Consider the following 21,203-nt stretch of genomic DNA (forward strand, 5'->3'; position numbering starts at 1 on the left):
CAACGTCCCGACGTGTGGCAGCGCCGAGATGGCGGCTGCGCTGCGCCGGCTGCCCGCGTTCAGCGGCCCCGTCACCGGAGCCCGGCTCAGCCCCGCGCTGCGGGCGACGGCAGTGCGGGGCTTGGCGCAGTGTTCCCCGGAGGGCAGCCGCGCCCCACAGCCGGCGACGACCGGTTGGCAGCTGTGCGGCGCCGTGTGCCTGCAGCGGGCCGCCGTGGTGTCGCGGGCGATGAATCCGACGGAGAGCGCGTTCGCGCGGCTGCTGCAGCAGGTGGGCGCGCGCGCGTGGGTGTCCCTCGGAGCGTGGGGGAGGGGGTGCGCGCGCGGTCGCTGGAGGGGTGGGCGCGGGCACGCACGGTAGTCGGAGCAAATGACGCGCGTGCACGTGGCCTTGCGGACAGATGGGCGCGGGCACGCGCGCCGAGGGTTGGCCGACGCTGGGCAGAGTACACGCATGCGCGCTGCTGTCAGCATCAATACACGTTTTTCTTCAACCAAAACGTTGTGTTTTTACAATAAAACCTTTGGGGATCTGTGCGTGGAATGCTGCCCATCCCTAATTTCCCTGGAGAAGGTGATGCTGAGCCGCCTTCTTGAACTGCTGCTGCCTTTCCATTCCCCCAAAGGCATTCCCTTGGTCATTGGGGACGGAGTTCCAAGATTTAGACCCAACGCCAATGAAACGGCAATAAGTTTTCCTGTCGGGATGGTGTATGACTTGGAGGGGAACCTTAGTGCATTCCCATGTACCTGTTGCTCTTCCCCTTCTTGGTGGTATGAAGTACTGTCGGAATAGCTTTAAGTAATTGCAGTGTATTTCTGAGATGGTACACGTGGATTTGGTAGTGTGGTGGTGATTTAGGGTGTTTGATGGGATTACGGGCAATTGGGCTGCTTTGTCCTGAATGATCATAGAATTGTATAGCACAGAAGCAGGCCCTTTGGCCTACCCATCTGTACTGATGTCATTTCCATTAATTGACCCCAGCCTATTCCTTGGCGATTCAAGTACTCTTCCCGTGTTGAACTACATGAGAGTTTTTGGAGCTGTATTTGCACAGGCAAACAGAGAGCATTTCGAGGTGTTCCTGCCTTATAGAAATCCTTTAAGGCATGATACCCTTCAGAAATGGGACCGTGAATGTTCACTGGATTGATTTCTGTGATGAATGGGTTGTCGTGCGAATAAAAAAAAAATTAGCAGAATGGATGTAAACTCTCTGGAGTTCAGAAGAATGAGAGGAGATTGCATGGGGGGGGGGGAGTTTTGAAGGGATTATCCTGATAGATACTGTGTTGATGTTGGGGAGTTAAATTGGGGGCACAGTCTCAGGATAAGGGGTTTAGTGACTTAAGACTGAAGTGAGGAGGAATTTCTTAGAAGGCTGTAAATCTTTGAAATTTTCAACTCCCGGAGAGCTATGGACACTGATCTTTGGATATAGACATTCTTTTCAGGGGAATCTAATTTTTTATGAGGATCAGGGCAGAAAGTACAGTTGAAATCAAAAATCAGATTAGCTAAGATCTCATTGAACGGCAAAACAACTCTAGGAGTTGTATAGCTTATTTCTGCTATTTCTAATGTTTTGTGTTCACATTAGGATCTAGGATCTGTCAAAGAAGTAGGTTTTCAGGAGCATTTGGAGGAAAGAGGTTGTAAGACCATAAGATATTGAAGCAGAACTCTGGGTGAAGAAATTCCTCCTCTGCTCAGTTCTAAAGGGACATCCCTTTATTCTGATGCTGTGCCTTCAGATCCAAGACCCTCCTGTTAATGGAAATATTCTCTCCACGCCCATTATCCAGGCCTTTCAGTATTCGGTAGGTTTCAGTGAGATTCCCCCCCTCATCCTTCTGAACTCCAAGTACAGGCCCAGAACCATCAAATGCTCCTCGTACGTTAAATCTTTCATTCCCGGGATCATTCTTGTGAACCTCCTCTGGACCCTCTCCAGTCCCAGTATATCTTGCCTTGGATACAGGGCCCAAAATTGCTCATAATATTCCAAATGCGATCAACGCCTTATAAAGCCTCAGCAGTACATTCTTGCTCTTATATTCTAGTTCTCTTGCTAACATTACATTTGCCTTCCTTATTAGTGAGACAAAGAAGTTTAGGGAAGGAATTAAGTTATAGCTGCTAACTTTGTAGTGCTTAAATTTGGGGGGTCAGTAAAGCTCCAATTTGGAATAGTACAGAGAGTTATGGGGTGGGGATAGCTTTTGGTGAGGGCATAGATACACTTGAAGTAAGTCATTTATTTAGCTTTGAGCAAATCATTTATTTAGATTGTCTTTGATTAAAATTATTTATCTGCCCTGAACATTTCAGTGGCTAGGTTACTGTGATGTTCTCTTTAAAAGCCTGAGGACACATTGCTATGTTAAGAGCAGTATGAAATGGCTGAGGAGACCACAGTGGATGCTAAAGATCTGAAAGAGAATTGTCACTTGCTAAAAATACTCAACAAGTCGGGCAGCATCTGTGGAGAGAAAAATCAAAAGTTAATGTTTCAGCTCAATTAAACTTGTGTCAACACTGAAAATTGTTGATATTTTAAGCAAGTACAGGCAGAAATAAGGCGGAGAGGAAAGAAAGAACAAACACTATGAAGTTGTATGATGGAAGAGACAATGGTGCAAGCAAAAAGGGGATGGTAAAGGAACGTGAGAAAGGAGATATACCGGGGAGGTGTAAATAGTGAATGATTAGTCTGGAAGACTAAGGTTTGCGGTACTAAAAGATATTCCTTGAGCTTGCATTGAACTTCATTGGAACAATACAGGAGGCTGAGGTCAGAAAAGTCAGTGTAGGAGTTGGGTGGAGAGTTCAGATGACAAGCTGGAAGTTCAGAAAAACACTTGTGGACTAAACTGAGATAATTCTCAATGCAGTTATCCAGTTTTCATTTAGTTTCCCCGATGTAGGCAGGTTGTGTCATGAACAGCAAGAAGATACAAAATTAAAGAAAGCTTCACATTGGAAGAGTTTTGGGGGCCTTGAAATTTTCTGCTTCCCATTATTCAAGAGCAAATATTATATCTCATACACTAGCAAATAAAGATATCATGGGAACCAGAGGACATGTTGGGGATGATTGAGGAGTGGATCAGGGTGTCAAAGAAGGGATAGCCCCTTCACAATGCAAAAAGGGTAGGCAAGGGGAAGATGTGTTGAATGTATTAGAAATGGCTTTTGAATCTAGAGGTGAAGAGGGTGAGAAAAGACTGAGAATATTGAAGAAAAAATGTTGCGATTATTCTGTCTTAATCTTGTTTACTAAATTTTCCTTGTTTTTGCCTGATACATTTATCAGTTGAACCAGTATCCAATAACTTAACTGATTCTCTAAAAGTGATTATCTTGTCATAATCACTGATGTTTATAGAGCCTTGTACAAGTTGGCGGATTTCCTACACTGCAGCATTGTAGAAGTTATTTTGGCTGTAAATCACTTTTCAGTGTGTCCTGAGGTCAAAAAAGAAGCACTATAAATGATCTCTTTTCTTTCCGTTCAACACATTACAAAAGGTCTTTGGTATAGAAGGCAGGTGAAGTTGAATGATGGAACAGACAATGAGAGTTTTGACCAGATGGTCTCTTTTAATGATCTTGGTTGTGGGATGAATATTGTGATCAATATTTAATGGTGATGTTGCTGCAGGGTACTTTTATTGTGAGATCAAAAGTTCTTATTTTCTTTCCGGTAATGTATAAATAATATAAGATTCTTATAAATAATCACAATAACAAAAAAAAATTGTTTACAAAGAGTATAAATTCCCAGTGGATACTGTATATGCACTGCACATTAATTTACTTATGTTGATATAGTTCATCCTGTTGTGAAAAATATTCATGACCCCTAGTCACTGGCAAGTGGCAAAATAATCAGAGCATCACTAACAGAATGGAAAAAATGTCTTGTGTACTGATTGGTAATGGCTCAAGACTACACAAACATTTAAAAAGAAATTGTACCAAGAAGACTCTCCCATAGAAGACAGGGTCGTGGTAGATGGAGTGTATTCTGCCTGGAGGTCGGTGACCAGTGGTTATCTGAGGGATCTGTTTTGGGACCCCTGCTCTTTGTGACTTTCATAAATGACTTGGATGAGGATGTGGAAGGGAGGGTTAGTAAGTTTACTGATGACACGAAGGTTGGTGGTGTTGTGGATAGTGTAGAAGGTTGCTGTAGATTACAACAGGACCTTGATAGGATGCAAAGCTAAGCTGAGAAGTGGTAGATGGAGTTCAACCCAGAAAAATGTGAAGTAATACACTTTAGAAGATCGAATTTGAAGGCAGAATATAAGGTTAGTGGCAGGACTCTTAGCAGTGTGGAGGAACAGAGGGATCTTGGGGTCCACATCCGTAGATCCCTCAAGGTTGCAGTGCAGGTTGATAGGGTGGTTAAGAAGGCATATGGTGTGCTGGCCTTCATTAGTCGGGGTATTGAGTTCAAGAGCCACGAGGTAATGTTGCAGCTCTATAAAACCCTGGTTAGACCACACTTAGAATATTGTGTTCAGTTCTGGTCGCCTCACTATGGGAAGGATGTGGAAGCTTTAGAGAGGGTGCAGAGGAGATTTACCAGGATGCTGCCTGGATTAGAGAGCATGTCTTATGAGGATAGGTTGAGTGAGCTGGGACTTTTCTCTTCGGAGAATGAGAGGTGACTTGATAGAAGTATACAAGATGATAAGAGGCTTTTTCCCAGGGCGAAAATGGCTAACACGAGGGGACATTATTTTAAGGAGATCGAAGGAAGGTATTGGGGGGAGATGTCAAAGGTAAGTTATTTTACACAGAGTGATGGGTGCATGGAATGCACTGCTGGCAGAGGTTGTGGAGGCAGATACATTAGGGTCATTTAAGAGACTCTTAGATAGTCACATGAATGATAGAAAAATGGAGGAGTATGTTAGAGCGAATGGTTAGATAGAACAATACAGCACAATACAGGCCCTTTGGCCCACCATGTTGTGCCGACCCTTAAACCACGCCTATCTAACCCCTTCCTCCCACATATCCCCCTCGAGCCTGTTTTGCCACTTAATAAGATAATGGTTGATCTGACTGTAACCTCCGCTTTGCTTCCTGAAGGGTTATTAAGTCCAGATGAAAGGTCTTGACCCAAAATGTCGACTGTCCATTTTCCTCCACAGATATTGCCTGACCCGCTGAGTTCCTCCAGCATTTTGTTTGTTGCTCCAGATTCCAGCATCTGCAGTCTCTTGTGTCTTTAGCTTGTCTATGATGTGTGTCTAGGTGCACATTTGAGGAATAACAATGTGGGAGGGCAACTTGTGCGTGTGACACTACTCATCGTGCCATTTTCATCGAAGAGCAAAGTAATTCTTTTGATGATAACTGATTGCAGTTGCTGGAAATGTGCAGACTGTGGATTTTGAATCTTGAGATTGAAACAGCAGGGGTCCCAGTCTCATCTTTTAAATGTAGCAATAGTCAGCTTTGGATATAGCAACCGTTTTAGAAAAGAAATATTGCACACCGATTCACCGAGTGCACCTTGAATCATTCTCATTTTCTAATTTTAATTCTGCTTGTTTGTGAAACACCAGATTTGGAGGCTGTGTTTAAAATGCCTACTGGTAGGGAACCGGTAGGATCTTGGGGTAGTTGATGGGGATGTGAGGAGAATAAAATGGGATTAGCATAGGTTTAATATAAATGAGTGCTTGATGTGGATTTGGTGGGCAGAAGGGCCTGTTTCTATGCTGTATGACTCTGATACTATGGTACATTCAGTGCATTTCTGGCTTTGCAAAATGCAGATGATTTTTCCATTTTACAGATGGAGCTGGAGAAAAGCCTCTATTCTGACCATGAGCTTCGAGTCTTTGAAGCTGAAGAGAGAATTCGAAGAAGGCAGGCATATGATTATGATTCAGATGAAGAGGAAGATGTTGGCCAAGACATTGTGACTGGCCAAGATCTGGAAGATATGTGGGAACAGAAGCTCAGACAGTTCAAATCTGCTGATAGAGTACAAGGTCCGTGTCTGTTACTGCTTTGTACCTAGAGTGTAATATTTGTCATAATGTACCCTCAGTTTTTGTGCTGCTTAGACACTGTGTTTCCTGCCAGAGATATGATTCGAAGCTTTTCATAAAAATATAAGAAATAGAAGCAGAAGTAGGCTATTTGACCCAATGTGTTTTCTCCACCATTTAATAAGATTATGGCTGTGTTTTTTTTAAACTTTAGAGCCACTTCTTTACTCAAACCCAGGTTACAAATGATCTGACTTACAGAAATCCAACTTCACACAAATTCTCCCATACATTTTTAAAGTATTTCTCAGGCTAGAAATAATTAAAATGTTTAATAGTATTCATTAATGACTGGATACAGTATATATTCCATTAGTTTAATTATGGGTAGTGTTAGGGTGACTACTTTCCTCTATACTGATTTCATTAGCCGCCTTTTACCTTTTTTAATAGGTAAGTAAAACACCCAGCACATGGGAATATATTCTTGGAATTTCTTATGTTTCACTTCTATGTGTTAAACATTTTGGCTTTATTAACATTTTCAATTAATTAATTATGGTTTAGAAGGTTATTATCCTGAGTTTAATCTCTCTAAAGCTAATCTGTATATTCATATGTGCTTCACAACACAAATTGATCTTTCCTCTGAGAACTCCCATTTTGACAGATTTCTTACAATTGTACCACTGGACCCATGTGGGTTCTTTTTATCTCCACTTTACAGAGAGAATATAGTTCCCCCTAGTTCTAGTTGCAGCCCTTTCAGGATTTCTCAGAATAAGGTAGAAAGAGTCAGGGCACTATTTTTCTGTACTGTACAGTATTTGGCTTTGAAACTATACTTCACTATTTCTGTAATTAAAAAAAATGATTGACAAGCAGTCTGCGTGTTTTGGCAGTCTAAAATGGCTGAGATTCAGCACAATGTGATTCCTTGTATTCACAAAGAAGTGCATCTTGCTGAGTATGGAATACTTTAAACTGCAGTCTCACTGATCTTTGACATGAGATGCCTTGGGGAGAAGATTGCAGTGTTCTTAAATTTCATAAAGTTTCTATTGGAATATAGTTTTGAGTTGGAGCAACTACTGACAAAAGTAAATTTGTGGATTTGGGAACTCAGCTTAATGTAAAGTTGCACATATTAAATGCTTTACATAAAAAACAACGGCTGGAAATGCTCAGTGCGTAGGGCAGAATCTGTGGAGAAAAGGTGAGGTGGGGGGATTTTGAATGGAGAGAACAAAAGCAAAATCTGTGATAGGGTGGAGACCGAGGTACTTGATGACACAAATGGTAGCAGTGCTGACTGAGAGGAGTATAAGGGCTTGTTAATTGTAACTGTTCTGTCTGAAGGAGGTTTAATTAGAAGACTATGAATGAAAGTGGAGGAGGAGAGAGGAAAGGGAATTAAACAGTACTGAAACTGAGAGGTTCAAAACTACAGAAATCTGAACTAAAAGTCGAGAATTCTAGAAACATATAACAAGTCAGGCAACATCTTTGGAGGAAGGAAAGCAGAATCTTTCATCAGAACTGGCTAATTACAATAGAAATTAGAAAGTGATTATCTGAAATTGTTAACTTATGTTAAGTCCTGGTGGGTGAACTGTGCTAAATCAGAGGTGCTATACCTTGAGCTTATGTTGGGCTTTGTTGGAATAATACAAGAAGTCAAGGGCAGATCAAAGGGAAGGAGAATTAGAGTGGCGGGTAGTTTGAAGTTCAGAATCACCTCTGGACTGGATGCGGATGTTCAACGAAGAGGTCACCAAATCTATGTTTGGTTTCCCCAGTGAGGAGATCCAATTGTGACTGCCTGTGCAGAACTTATGGAGGTTATGTTCATTTCTTATAGCTGCATGGCAAGACATCATTGGAGATGGAAGAATGAACCAGAATTATTTTTTAGAGGAGTGATCCCTTTAGGATAATGAAAGGAGAGTGAAGGAGAGAATATGATGGAATAGAACTGAAGGTGGTGGAAATTGTGGAGGTTGATCCATTGAACATGGAGGCTGATGGGGTAAAAGACGAGGACAAGAGGAACCCAGGTTCTGCTTGAAGGAAGTAAGGGTGGCAGGAGAAGTGTGTGAAATGGAAAATACATGGTTGAAAGCTTTATCATCTATGGTGGAAGTGAAACTATGGTTTAGGAGACAGGAAGGCATCTTAGAAGCACTGAGGTGGAAGGTGTTGTCAAAGGAACAATATGATAGTGCCAGAGAAATTAGAAGAATGGAACAGTTTTTTGCAGGAAAGGAGAGGTGTTGTTAAAATGGCTATGGGAGTTTATGGGTTTGTAATAGATATTGATCGTTAATCTATTCTCTGAGATGGAGGTAGAAACGTTGAGAAGGAGAAGGGCAGAGTCAGAGAGAGATCATGTGAAAGTGAGCGCAAGAAGGAAATGGGCAGCTAAAATGATGAAACATTTGAGTTGTGTGAGATCAGGGATGTAGCGCCATCACAGCCATCTATGTCATAGAAGGATCCAAGTAGGCCGAAACAAGGACTGCTCCATATACCCTGCAAAGAGATGTACAGTTTTGACCCACGTGGGTTTCCATAACTCGACTTTTGATTTGGAGGAAGTGAGTGGAATTAAAGGAGAACTGTACAATGCAAGAACAAGTTCAGTCAGAAGGATGGTGGTGGAAGGAGACTGGTTTGTCTTGTGCTCAATGAAGAAGTGAAAGGTCCACAATCCTTCCTGGTGTTAGATGGAGATGCAGAGGGACTGGATATCCCCATTAAAAGTTGTATTCTAAAACCACTCTGAAACACTGGGATTTTTATTTGCAGCTCAACTCTGCTGACAGCATACTGTTTATTATGGACCCTTTCAGAAATGTATACTGTCAATCATTCTGTGTTTGTAATGTATGGTGCTCAGAGAAAATTTGTAATGCTTTGCTTTTTAAAATTACCTCCGACATCCTTGGAATGCTTTTAATTTTATTCTTCCTTCAAATGTTCTGAATGATTGAAAGGGAGTGAGGAAAAATATTGTCAATATTGTGAAGAACCCATGCTAGAAGAGACACTTGAAGGATTCCAATGTTCTGTGCAATTTCAAGAGGGACCTTTTATAAATAGTTTCAGGTTCTCCTGAGTAACAGGACAGGTAGATAAAGTGGTTAAGAAGGTATGCAGGACACTTGATTAGCTGGAGCAGAGAATATAAAAGTGGCAAAGTGATGCTCAAGCTCAAGATAGCAGTTAATCCACAGTCAGTACTGCAAGCAGTCTGGTCACCCCAGTACACAAGGAACGTGGAAATGAGAGAGGAAACAGAAGAGACTTAGGAGAATATTGGCAGGTGGAGAATTTTAGTTTTGGTGAAAGATGGGGCAGGCTAATGTATTTTTTGGGGGGGGTGTTGGGTAGAAATACAGGATATTGTGGAGGTGAGCAAAGATGATTATCTTTCCCTTAGCAGAGAGGTCAACGAGTTTAAAGCATAGATTGAAGGTAGTTATTTAGAAGAAATCATCGAAATGTTGAAAGTGCTGTTAAGAATTCTCTTTGCTTAATGGATGATGAGAATCTGAACTTGCCTAAAATGGAGGGAGAGGCAAAAGCCTTCAGGACACTTTAAAAACTGCTTGACCATAGGTTATTGACTGAGAACCGGAAAGTGAACTTTGCCTTAATAGCTCTTTTTGGCTGGGAAAGGGTTGAATGGATTTTTACTGAGTTGTTACATTAATTATCGCAAATCCTAAGTGCTTGTAAGCAGTGTTCCTTTATCATTTTTTCCCACATAATTAAAGCAAATAATTTATCCTGAGCTATCCCAACAGTTTCATTATTGGATTTGTAGAAACAACAAAATGTCATGATGTTATATTTGGAACTTTTGTACAATGTGGTAGGAAGTGGACTACAACAAAGGTCACAGAGGGAAGGGAAAGTTTTGCTTGGATTCAACGTTGCATCTTTCTAAAAGTTTATAATGGGTTTCTTGATAACTGAACTGAGTATAATAACACCACAGTGTGGTACTGAGAAATCGATTGGTTAGGTACCGGTTCCATCTTCAGCTTTTGCAGTGTTAACTATTTTTCTGGAGAAGAGTGCAGCCAGTAAATAGCCTTGTGTCTTTGTGTTAAGGAGCAAAAAATTAGCAGGCTGTTGCTCCTTAATATGCCAGAGGATAGAAGTAGACTGCCAGATCGGACTACTTTTGTGATTGTGCTCAACAGCTGAATATTTTAACACCACTCCAAGCATTTGCATTGAATGACCATTTGAGAAAAGTAGTAGATCTGGGAGAATGGGGCAAAAATGGTGAGGAATTGTACATTTTCAGACAATACATTCTGTCTTTCTTCTGAATTGGAAAAACTCACAGCTCAGTCTCAAATGTCAGAAGTGACACAATGGGTTCAATCCTGACCTTTGGTGTTGTCTGCATAGACTTTGTGCTTTCTCCTCTCACTGTGTTGGTTTCCCTTGGGTGCCGCAATTTCCTCATACATCTCAAAGACGTGCAGGTTGAATGTTAATTAACCATTGTAAATTGTTGCTAGTGCGTAGGTGTGAGGTAGAATCAGGGTGGGGGGAGGGGACATGGTGGAATTGAGGAGTGTACAGGGAATAAAATAGGATGAGAGTAAATGTTTGCTTGCTGGTCATTGCAGAGTCAGTGGGCCAAAGGGTCTGTTTCCATGCTCTATGACTCTGTGAGTCTAAGGATCTCAGTTCCCAGGAATGATATTAGAACTATTAATGATTTGTTTGTGATGATTTATTGCAAATAATTCTTTGATAGGGAAATATTCAATAAATGTTGCTGAATCATTTCTTGAACAGTGCCCGTAGTCATTCAGATCACTTTTCAAAATGTGTGTTTCCACATGTATCTTAGAAGCTGACAAGAAGAATGATAGATCAACATTGAACAGGCGATTGGATGAAAAGCTGCTACTGTTAATAAAAGAAAAAGTGGCAGATGAAGAGATCTGGTTGTTGCCACAGAGCTATTGGAAGCCAGGGGAAACCATGAGGCAGACTGCTGAACGCACCTTGTCTACTCTGTCTGGTAACAACTTTTTTGGTAGCTCTTGATTTTGTTAGAATGATAGCATGATAAAGCATAAGAAAAGGGCCATTTGGTCCATTGTGTCCGGGCCAGGTATTTCTCAACAGACAAGTAATAAGTTATCTCTTCAGATATTTATGAACATTATTATTTGTTTTCACAGTCTTTTCAGAGAATGCATCACACCAATTTGTAGTGGGAAATAGAACTTCTTGTATCTCCTCGGGTTATTTTGACAATAATTATATTGTTTCCTGGCGTATTTAAGCTTGCTTCCTCTCATTTAAGGTTCTTGATACTTCTTGGATTTCACTTATTGTTTCCTTCTCTTTCCAACACTCTCCTCCCACCATTACATTTTGTAGGAAATGAATTGCAAGCTGTTTTTCTGGGCAATGCTCCATCCGGTTTCTATAAATACAAGTATCCCAAGGCTGTGCGAACTTCCAGTAGCATTGGAGCCAAAGTATTTTTCTTCAAAGCCTTGCTGATAAATGGAGATCTTAAGACGAGAAAGAAAGAAGACCATGTGTGGGTAACCAAGAGTGAGCTGAAGGACTACCTCAAACCAAATTACTTGAAGCAAGTTCATCGCTTCATCTTTGATAGCTCGACAATAAATGTGTAGAATTATGTTATTTTGTTAAAATAGAATCATTGTGAACATTAAATTATAAATCAAATCTTGTGTGTCACTGTTTCTATTGTACTTTGGATAGCTCTTGGGTCTTTAATGTTAGTTCTTTCAGTTTCAAAAACTTGACTGGGAATGTCCCATGTTCAAACCCACCTAACACTTGGTCCATTTTATTTATACATTTTTTTTGGAATACGTTCATCACAGGCAAAACCAGCATTTACTATCCATCCCCAATCACCCTGGCGTCTAAGGCATTTCAGGGTCAACAACATTGTTGAGAGTCAGGAGCCGTGTGTAGGCCAGACCAGGTAAAATTACCAGAGTGGCATTAGTGAACCAGGTGGATTTTTAATGGCAATCAGTGGTTTAGTAGATATTATTATTAATGACTGTTCCAGATTATTAACAATTAAGTTCCACAACTGTTATGGTAGGAATTGAAGTCTAGTCTCTGGATTGCTAATCTGGTAATTTAACCACTGTACCCTTGTACTCTGTGGTACTCTGTGTATTTGCACATATGGAAATCAGTGTGAGAACAGGATTGAATTTGACTGTAGCATCCTGAGAGTCAAAAACAAAACAAACTTGCTGCTAAGCCACTTGAAGATTTGTTGCTGACTGTTAAACTGTGTCCCAGTAAGGAACTGACAATTTTGGGAATATGGGTATAAACTCTGAGTGGGAGAATCTCAAATCTAGGGCATTGTTTGCTTTCATCAGTTTATCCCCCAGTTCACACTATCAGGGAGCACTGTTCCATTATCAATCATTGTCTGTTACCAGCCACCAGGTAGTAAAATGAGAAGCCTTTGGACCAATTACAAATGAAAGCCAATTTTAAGCCACATATTGCCTAACTATTGTATTTGTTAAATGTTTATCAATGACAATGAATTTTGGCTTGGAAGATGCAAATTAGCTTATTATTTCTAGATCTCGCTCAACTTCAGTGTACTGTCGCTGTGTGCCCAGATCTTGTAGCTGTACTTCATAGGCTTCTGTTGTAAGTTACTTTAGTTCATGGCATTTTCCCTTTAACTTTGCTTTGTTTGAAGATTCATTCAACATCATTCATGCTATATAGTAACATTAATTATGTATTAAATAATTGCACGCATCTTGCATTCTGTTTCAAGTCTCCAAAACATTTCCCTGTCACATTTTGTTGCTTGGTGCAATGTTAGACAGTTGCAAAGTGTAAATAACCTGGGCATGATTGAAACAAATAAAAACTGAGCAGCAATTAATAAGGGGAACCTTTGATTAAATTGTCCCAGAAACTTGCTAGTCCTTTCTGCTATTTTTCCTTCATGTTCTAGACAAAATAATGTTAAAATGCAGGTATTTTGCAGATCAGGTTGAATTTACCAATTGAATTGTTTTAGCTGATTTGTAATATTTTTCACTAATGTTTTAACACTGGTCTGACTTGAGGCAGGTTTTTTTTCTTGCCTATTGAAGCAGTTGTGAATATTTCCTGCTACAATTTGTAGTTGTCTCATTTTCCTAGCTTACGTAACATGGTCATGGAGCTGAGGTCTCTTTATTTTGTAGTAAATGTTAGTGTTGTGATTGTTCAGAGTTTGAATTCTCAGAACTATGTTTCAGAAGATTTTCTTCATTAGAACTGTTGACTGTTCTTCCACTACATGTTGCTAACATTCTCGATTTCTCAGTCAAACAGCATTTGTCATCGCTACCTTTTCCTGATCTTTTGAAAGTGAAAAGCTGGATTACTGAGCCTACATCTCTGTCTCTGTGAACAGTCAAAATATTTTGATTTGATCTTCTCTCCAAAGAAGGAAAGATTGAATCTAAATTATTGGTTTCTCCTGATTTGCTACTACATAATGGCAGTCAGAACAAAACCTTCCATCTCCTTTGTTTCTAATTCTCGTGCAAAAATCACTTCTGCTTTATTAGGGAACTGATTTATATTAAATATAAAAGTAATTAAATAGATTTGAATTAAGAACAGGAGTGGGGCTTTCAAATCTGTTTAATCAAATCATTTAATAAGATCAAAGCTGATCTGATTATAACTCAACTCCACATTCCCTCTACCCATGGTATTCTTTCACCCTCCTGCTCTTTGAGAATCCATGTCCCTCTACTGTAAAACTATTCAAAGACTCTGCTTCCAATACTCCTTACAGCAGAGTGTTCCAAAGACTCGCTGTCATGAAAAAAATTCTCTTAAATTACTCATTCATTTTTAAGAAGAAATTCCAGTTATTGGATTTCCTCACAAGGAAACATCCAATCCACTTCCACCACGTCAAGCCCCCTCTCAATCTTTTTCTTTCGAAAGATCATCTCTCATTTTTCTCAGTTCCAGTGACTAACCTATCCAATTTTTCCTTCTCAGGCGACTCGCCCATTCCAGCTATTGATCTTGTAAACCTACTCTGAAACTTCCCTAATTACTTGCTTATTAGCTTTTTGCGAGTCATGCAGTCTCTCATCATTTAGATTCTGTTTTTGTATTTTTCCTGTCAAAGGGGACAATCTCATGTTTTCCACAGTAAACTCCATTTGCCAGATCTTTGGCTACTCATTAATCTATTTTATATAGCCTCTTACTTTCCTACCTACCTTTGTGTCGGAAAATTATTCAACTATACTTTTGGTGCTTTCATCCAAGTCATTTATATCAATTGTGAAAAGTTGAGGCCCCAACACTGATCCCTGTTACACACCATCCATTACATCTTGCCAACCAGAAAACGATTGTTTCCTGTGGGCAGCTAGTCTTCCATTTGCACCAAAATATTACAGCCTCCTCCATGAACTTTTTAAAATAATCTTCGATGTAGCATCATATCAAATGCCTCTGGAAATTGGTTGGTATACCAATACCAAATGCAAGTATAGTACATCCACTGGTTTCCCTTTTATGCATGGTAATTTTTACAATAAATTGGTCAAACTTGATGTCCCTGTCACAAAATCATGTTGACTTGTCTAATTACCTTGAATTTTTCTAAACACCCTACCATTATATCTTGAATCATAGCTTTTACCAATAAAAACTGTTAATCTAACTAGCCTATAGTTGTCTGATGTCTTTTTCTCTCTCTTTTTGAAAAATGGAATTACATTTGCTTCCTTAACAACCCCCCCCCCCCCCGCGATCTCTAGTGGGACCTTCCCTGTATCTCTGTAATTTTGTAAGATTAAAGCCCCAAGAGACTAGGGGACCAAGTCTGTAGTTCCCTGAAAGTGGCAACACGGGAAGAAGAGGTATGGCATACTTGCCTTCATAGGTCAGGGCATAAGAGAGTTAGGACATTATGTTGCAACTTTACAAAACACTGGTTAGGCCACATCAGGAGTATTGTGTGTAATTCTGGTCGCCACGGTATAGGAAGGATGTGATTGCACTGAAGAGAATGCAGAGAAGATTCACCAGGATGTCTGGATTGGAGGACTTTAATTATGGGGAGAGATTGGATAGGCTGGGTTTATTTTCCTTGGGGCAAAGGAGGCTGAAGGGTGACCTGATGAAAGTATATGTGATGAGAGGCACAGGTGGGGTAAATAGTCAAAACCTTTCTCCATGGTAGGGGCATCAAAAACGGTATAGGTTTAAGGCGAGAGGAATTTTAAAGTGGATCTGAGCGTTAAGTCCTGTTTTACACTGAATGGTTGATATATGGAACATGCTGCCATAGGTGGTGGTGGAATCAGATATAATTACTATGTTTAAAAAGCATTCAGATAGACACTTAAATAGCAAAGGTATAGAAGAATATGATTCCAATGCAAGCAAATGGGATTGGTGTAGATGGGCAAAAAGATCGACCTGGACGTGGTGGGCTGAAGGTGCTGTTACTGTTCTGTATGACTGTGACAATGCATCAACTATCCCACTTAACCACTTTTAAACTCGATGAAGTCCATCAGTACCCAGAGATTTATCAGCCTGCAGATCCAACAATTTGCTTAGTACCGCTCCTCCTTTCCAATTCCTGATCTACAGCTAATTCTGGGGTGTTATTTTGTCCTTTTACAGGGAAGACTAATGCAAAATAGCCATTTAATTAATTCGTCCTTGTTTTCCGTTATAAATTCCCCAGACTCACTTTTTGTTCCAAAAGTACTGTGTTAACTTCTCTTTTTTAAGGATGCATGGAAACTCTTGCTATCTGTTTTTTCTTGCTATTTCTGGCTAGCTTTATCTCACACTCTAACAGCAGCATCACGGGCATGTAGATTCAGACAACACACTGAACACAAATATACATAAATTATACCAGACCTGAAGAAAAAAGACTGCGCAAAACAAGACACTCGAGCAAAATGCACTCGGAGCCTTTAGATTGTTATTTGCTATATCTATTCTGCTCAGACTTTCCCTAATCCTTATGTGCCTGGGGCTATGGGATAGCAGAATGGCATTCTGCAACCTGTGCAAAATGTAAGTAAAAGATCTGGAGCATTAGAGGAGACTTTTAATCTATCGCTATGATTTTCTCAGATTTAACAGTTTTGTGCCCTAAGTATGTTAAATCCCTCCAGCATTTCTTTTCATTAAATACACTGAGCGGTCATGCGTACCTGAGGTGTATAAATATAAAAGAGTAATAAATAACTCCAGAGGGGATTTCTGGAAGAATATATTTATTCAGAGAGCAGATATAATGTGGAACTTGCTGCCTTAGGGAGTAATGGAGCTGAGTAGTTCCATTTAAAGGGAAGCCAGAGAGGCACCTGAGGGACAACGGAACAGATGGCATTGCAAGTGGGGGGGATGGGGTGGGTGTGGTTCATAAGGAGTATAAACACCAGCAGGGATCTTTTGGCCAAGTGGTCTTTTCCTGTGCTGTAAGTACTTTGTGGACTCCCACGTTGCAAGGTGAACAGTGTGCATTTGGAACATCTTAAACTGCTCTTTCACCTTTGTCAGCCTTCAGTGGCACCATGGCTCCTTGTGTACTGATCTTTAAAATCCCCATTCTTCCTCAGAGCACTCACTCAATGAAGGTGAGCAAGGTTGGAAATCTTATTGCAAGCAGTTTTGACAGACTTGCTGAAGATGAGAATTGGAGCAATAGTTATTGACATTGAAGCTGTCAGGTTGTGGTACAGGAGGAACTCTTTGCTGGTAATTGCTATTAAGGTTAGTGTAAAAAAGAGCCAAGAAATTAAATTGTCAGCCCTTTCAGTATTACATTTATCTTCCCGAGTTAGTGGAACAGTTTGCTGTGGTGGTAATAAATGTTATCAAAGCTCTTGTTTCTAAAGTTCCAGGACTCAGGCTGCATTCACAATAGCTTTTAATGATCTGTGATCTATTGGGTACTGTAGCAAGGTGATTAAATTATTTGACAAGCAGGCAAAGTCCTGAACTATTGATCTGAGTATGCAAGTTCAATTCCCGCCAGGTCAGCAGGGGAATTTAAATTCAATAATTAAATAAATCCAGAATTAAAAAGCAAACAACCATGAAACTACCAAACTGTAGTAAAGGCCCGTGTAGTACTCCAATAACTTTCAGGGAAGAAATCTGTCATCTGTACCTAGTCTAGCCCAGACATAACTTCAGACTCACCAATATAGTTGACTCTTAATTGCCCTCTGAAATAGCCTTTGAATGGACCAGCTATGAATGGACACTAAATGTCAGCCTTGCCTCTAATGTCCATGATCTGTGAATAAAAAAATTGCTGAGTTGTAGCTTATGAAACTAATAAACCACTTGACTGAATTATTCCCTGTGGTAAAGGCTTTATATCATTTGGAAGCACTCTCACCTCTGGTCAGAGGTTATGCAGAATATTCTGCACAACCTCTGGTCAGAGGTTATGCAGAAAATTCTGCACAGAAATGCCATTCAGCCCAATGAGTAGATGGTGATGTTCATGCTCATGCTCAATATGAGCCTCCTCTCACCATCTTCATCCAACCCTATCAGCTTAACCTTTTTCTTCCTCATGTACCTATCTTTTCCTTAAATGCATATATGCTACTAACAGCAATTATTTCTGATACCAAATTCCACATTCTGACCTCTCTGAGTAAGGAAGTCGATACTGGATTAGAATTACTAGGGATTATTTACATCATCTAGTTTTGGTTTTGCTCAAGTGAAAATACTTTCTCTGTCTTTTCTATTAAACTCTTTCAATATCTTTAAGAACCTCCACGAGGTATTGGTTCAGGGGCTAGTTTAGTGACTTGGGTACAAAATCTAGGCTGACATTTTGATGGACTGTACTGTAGGGGCAATGCTCTAGGGGTGACATCCTTCAGATGAAGTGCAGAACCAACATTGTTTGCCTTCTATTAAAAGATCAAATGATACCACTTCAAAGACCAGGAGAGTTATCCTAATGTCTTGGTAAATATATATCTATCAACCAACATTATTAAAACAGATGATCTGGTCTTCATCTCATTGCTGTTTCTGAAACCTTGCTGTGCATAAACTGGCTGCTGTTTTTCCCACTTCACAACAGTAATTACATTTCAAAATACTCCATTGACTGTAAGATGCTATGGGACAGCCTGGGGTTATAAAAGGTGGTTTATTATTTCAAATCTTTCATTTTTCTTTTTAGCTTGTCATTTTGGCAAACCATTTCCTTGTTATACTCCCTTGTGAATCACAAGAACAGCGATTTTCACTCCCGGTGATTTGATTGTGATTTGTTAAAATGTATTTTTTCTCCTGCATTATCACTTCTCTTTCTCTACTGGGAAAGATGAAAGAAAAGTAGAGCATGAATTAATCAAGCACATTTCATACACTCAGGGTTTTCCAAAGCACTTCACATCAAATTATTTTCAAGTGTAGTCACCTTTTTGTTAGGAAATGCAGCAAGCAATGTATTATGCCAGCAAGATCCCACAAATACGAAGGATTTAAGAAAAACTGGTTTATCACTTTAAATAGTGCTGGTTGAAGGAGGAATGTTGTCCAGGACACCCAGGAGATGCTATACAATCTTTCATGTTCATAAGTAGAGACAGTTTAGTATCTCATTTAAGAGGCAGAACCTCCTAGAACTAAGCCACTGCTCCCTCAACTCCATTTTAATTTAGCATTGTTGAGTCAGCCTAGATTAACTGCTATATTCGCAAACCTTTGACTCAGAGCTAAGAAGGGTATTACTGAATTGAGCTGGTATTTAATGTTCTGCAGATATCATCAGACCTTTGGTACTTTGCTCAATTGACCCATCTTAGCCAGAAATAGCTCCCTGTCCAGTCTAGAAATGATAGGCAGGGAGCTATTTAACTACAGTAGTGTTACAAATAAACCTGATTCTGTTCTCCCCTAATACAATGTCTATTAATGAACTTCTTAGCACACAAGACAAAAACAAAATCTCTCCTATCTGCCATTTAAACACCATAACGTAGATCAGTACACTGAAGCCTCTCAGATCTAGTGATGTAGTGACTTGTAGTATGATATGAACCAAAGCTATTGTATAAAATACGTCAGGCTTCCTGTGATCGAAGATACGAATTTTCAATTCCCCTTCAGTGCTGGAGATTATGGGGATGCTCACTTCCTACACAAGCCTCTTGTTACCAAGCAGGTCTAATCTATTCAGCAAACACTACATTAGGACAATAACACACATTGAGTAATGTGTAGGGATGTGAGAAGTGGCTCTGGAGTGAGTTGAGGGAAATGGAACCGGGAAGTGTGGTTAATGAATGGTTGAGCCAAAATGGTTCATTTTAGATGATCATTAATAGTCAAAGGAGCCTCAATTCAAATGATGCCTGCTACAGAGCTATTTATTTCCATTACCCTCCCATTATAATAACATGTTTTTACAGAATCAGAAATCACAATGCAAAAGTAGGCTAGTGTCAGGTCTAATTCCATTTCCCTATACATTCCCTATCCTTTTTGATGATGGTCTTCAAGAATTTGATTCCTTCTTAAGGATCATGCTTAGCACCTTCAAATTCCATCATTCAATTGCACTAAAAGTTTTCTTTTTCCTCTTTTATACTTCTAATTTTTTTAAAATCAAAATAAACTTTATTCATAATAAAAGAAAATATATACCGATTCCAAGTTTATTCTCCTTATTACAGATTCGCAAATCATTGCTGTATCCTTTTCGACTCTCTTAAATCCTCAACACTCTTCAGTTCTGGTGAATAGAGCCCTTGCTTTTTTAACCCTTGTTCTTGACTAAATCCACTCAGTTGCAAAATCATAGGGTGGTAGTTCTCACAATGTGTATGCCAGACATTTATGGATGAGGTTTATTTGGGATTCATAGGGAAAATGATGTATTAGTGGCGAATAATGACATTAGGTTCTCATGATATTTTTCATGTGTGTTACTGAATAGCTGCCATAGTCAGAAGGTAATACAAAAAAGAACCAGCCTTCAAACTACTTCCAAATATAACTTATAAGCAGTAAGCAGTTTTGAAACAACAAAGGCAACTGCATAATAAAAACATTGCTGTCTGTGAAAGGAGCAGGCTACCAGCTCACAGCAGAACATCGTACTTAATAGATATGTTTTAGAAACTGGCAAGTCAATCTCAACAGATATCTGCATAAAGATAATCTGTTTAAATAATGTGACAACTATCGATAATATGAAAAAATACATGAAGTTCAAGGCATTAGAACCAGGCATTAGAACTGGGACACCGTGAGCTTTGAACCTAATTTGCACCATTATAACATAGACAAGAGAGAAAATATAGATTTCTTTTTACAACAGACTCTTGGCTAACTCAGAATTACAAACCATGTTCTGAACTGGAAAATAAAGAGCAAGCAAATATTCCATAGAACAAGCTCAGTGCTGACCATCTTTCCCAGCACTCCTTTTGCCTGTGGGAGATATATTACAACAAAAGAACATACAAGCCACTTGTATATTGACAAATGCAAAATTGAAAACTGTCTCCCAATAAAGGTAAAATGATATAGATAACATTCTCCTTAACCAATGACTGAATTGGGTGAGCAGAAGCATATATTAAAATCAAAAGCATAAAAGTAAATCTACTATTATAGTCACATTATAATATGTTTTTGTGTTTTCATACATTTCACCACTCCTCTTGTAGGCTTATTTCTTAGAAATGAGAATCATTAATTGTGTAACTGGTTAATAGGGTGCAATTCCTAATATGGGTTGAATGTGACTCAGGAGCAGTTGTATGATTATGAATTGGAGGAATAGAAGTCAATAAACAAAGTTTGTCGGTGCTTTCTTAAGCAAATGAGTTCAGGGATTGGAAGCGTGAAAGGGGCTAAAATATAAGAGTTATGATGTCGTGGTGCACGGGAAGCTGATTATTCTGGCAGAGGGTGTGGAATAAAGAGAAAAGAAACAAAAGAAAGAGAAAGAAATTGACAGCACAGGAGGGATTAAAATCTGACATATAATTTCAGAATTAATAACATGTGGAGTTACCATTCAGTGCTTATCAAAGGCTTTGCCTTTGAGCACTAGAATAGTACCAAGCCACAATATTTTTAACCAGTTTGACCTT

The 21,203-nt window shown here is 39.6% G+C and overlaps 1 protein-coding gene across 1 annotated transcript; it reads left to right on the plus strand.

Annotated features, from left to right (window-relative positions):
- Positions 1–25: 25 nt before the first annotated feature.
- mrpl46 (mitochondrial ribosomal protein L46) lies at positions 26–14,758 on the plus strand. Its single transcript, XM_052040482.1, has 4 exons — positions 26–271; positions 5,823–6,021; positions 10,898–11,071; positions 11,437–14,758. The coding sequence occupies exons 1-4, from the start codon at positions 29–31 to the stop codon at positions 11,697–11,699; spliced, it is 879 nt and encodes a 292-aa protein (XP_051896442.1). The 5' UTR covers positions 26–28; the 3' UTR covers positions 11,700–14,758.
- The last annotated feature ends 6,445 nt before the right edge of the window (positions 14,759–21,203 follow it).

This window comes from Pristis pectinata, chromosome 28 (assembly GCF_009764475.1).
Source record: "Pristis pectinata isolate sPriPec2 chromosome 28, sPriPec2.1.pri, whole genome shotgun sequence".
Classification (NCBI taxonomy): domain Eukaryota; kingdom Metazoa; phylum Chordata; class Chondrichthyes; order Rhinopristiformes; family Pristidae; genus Pristis; species Pristis pectinata.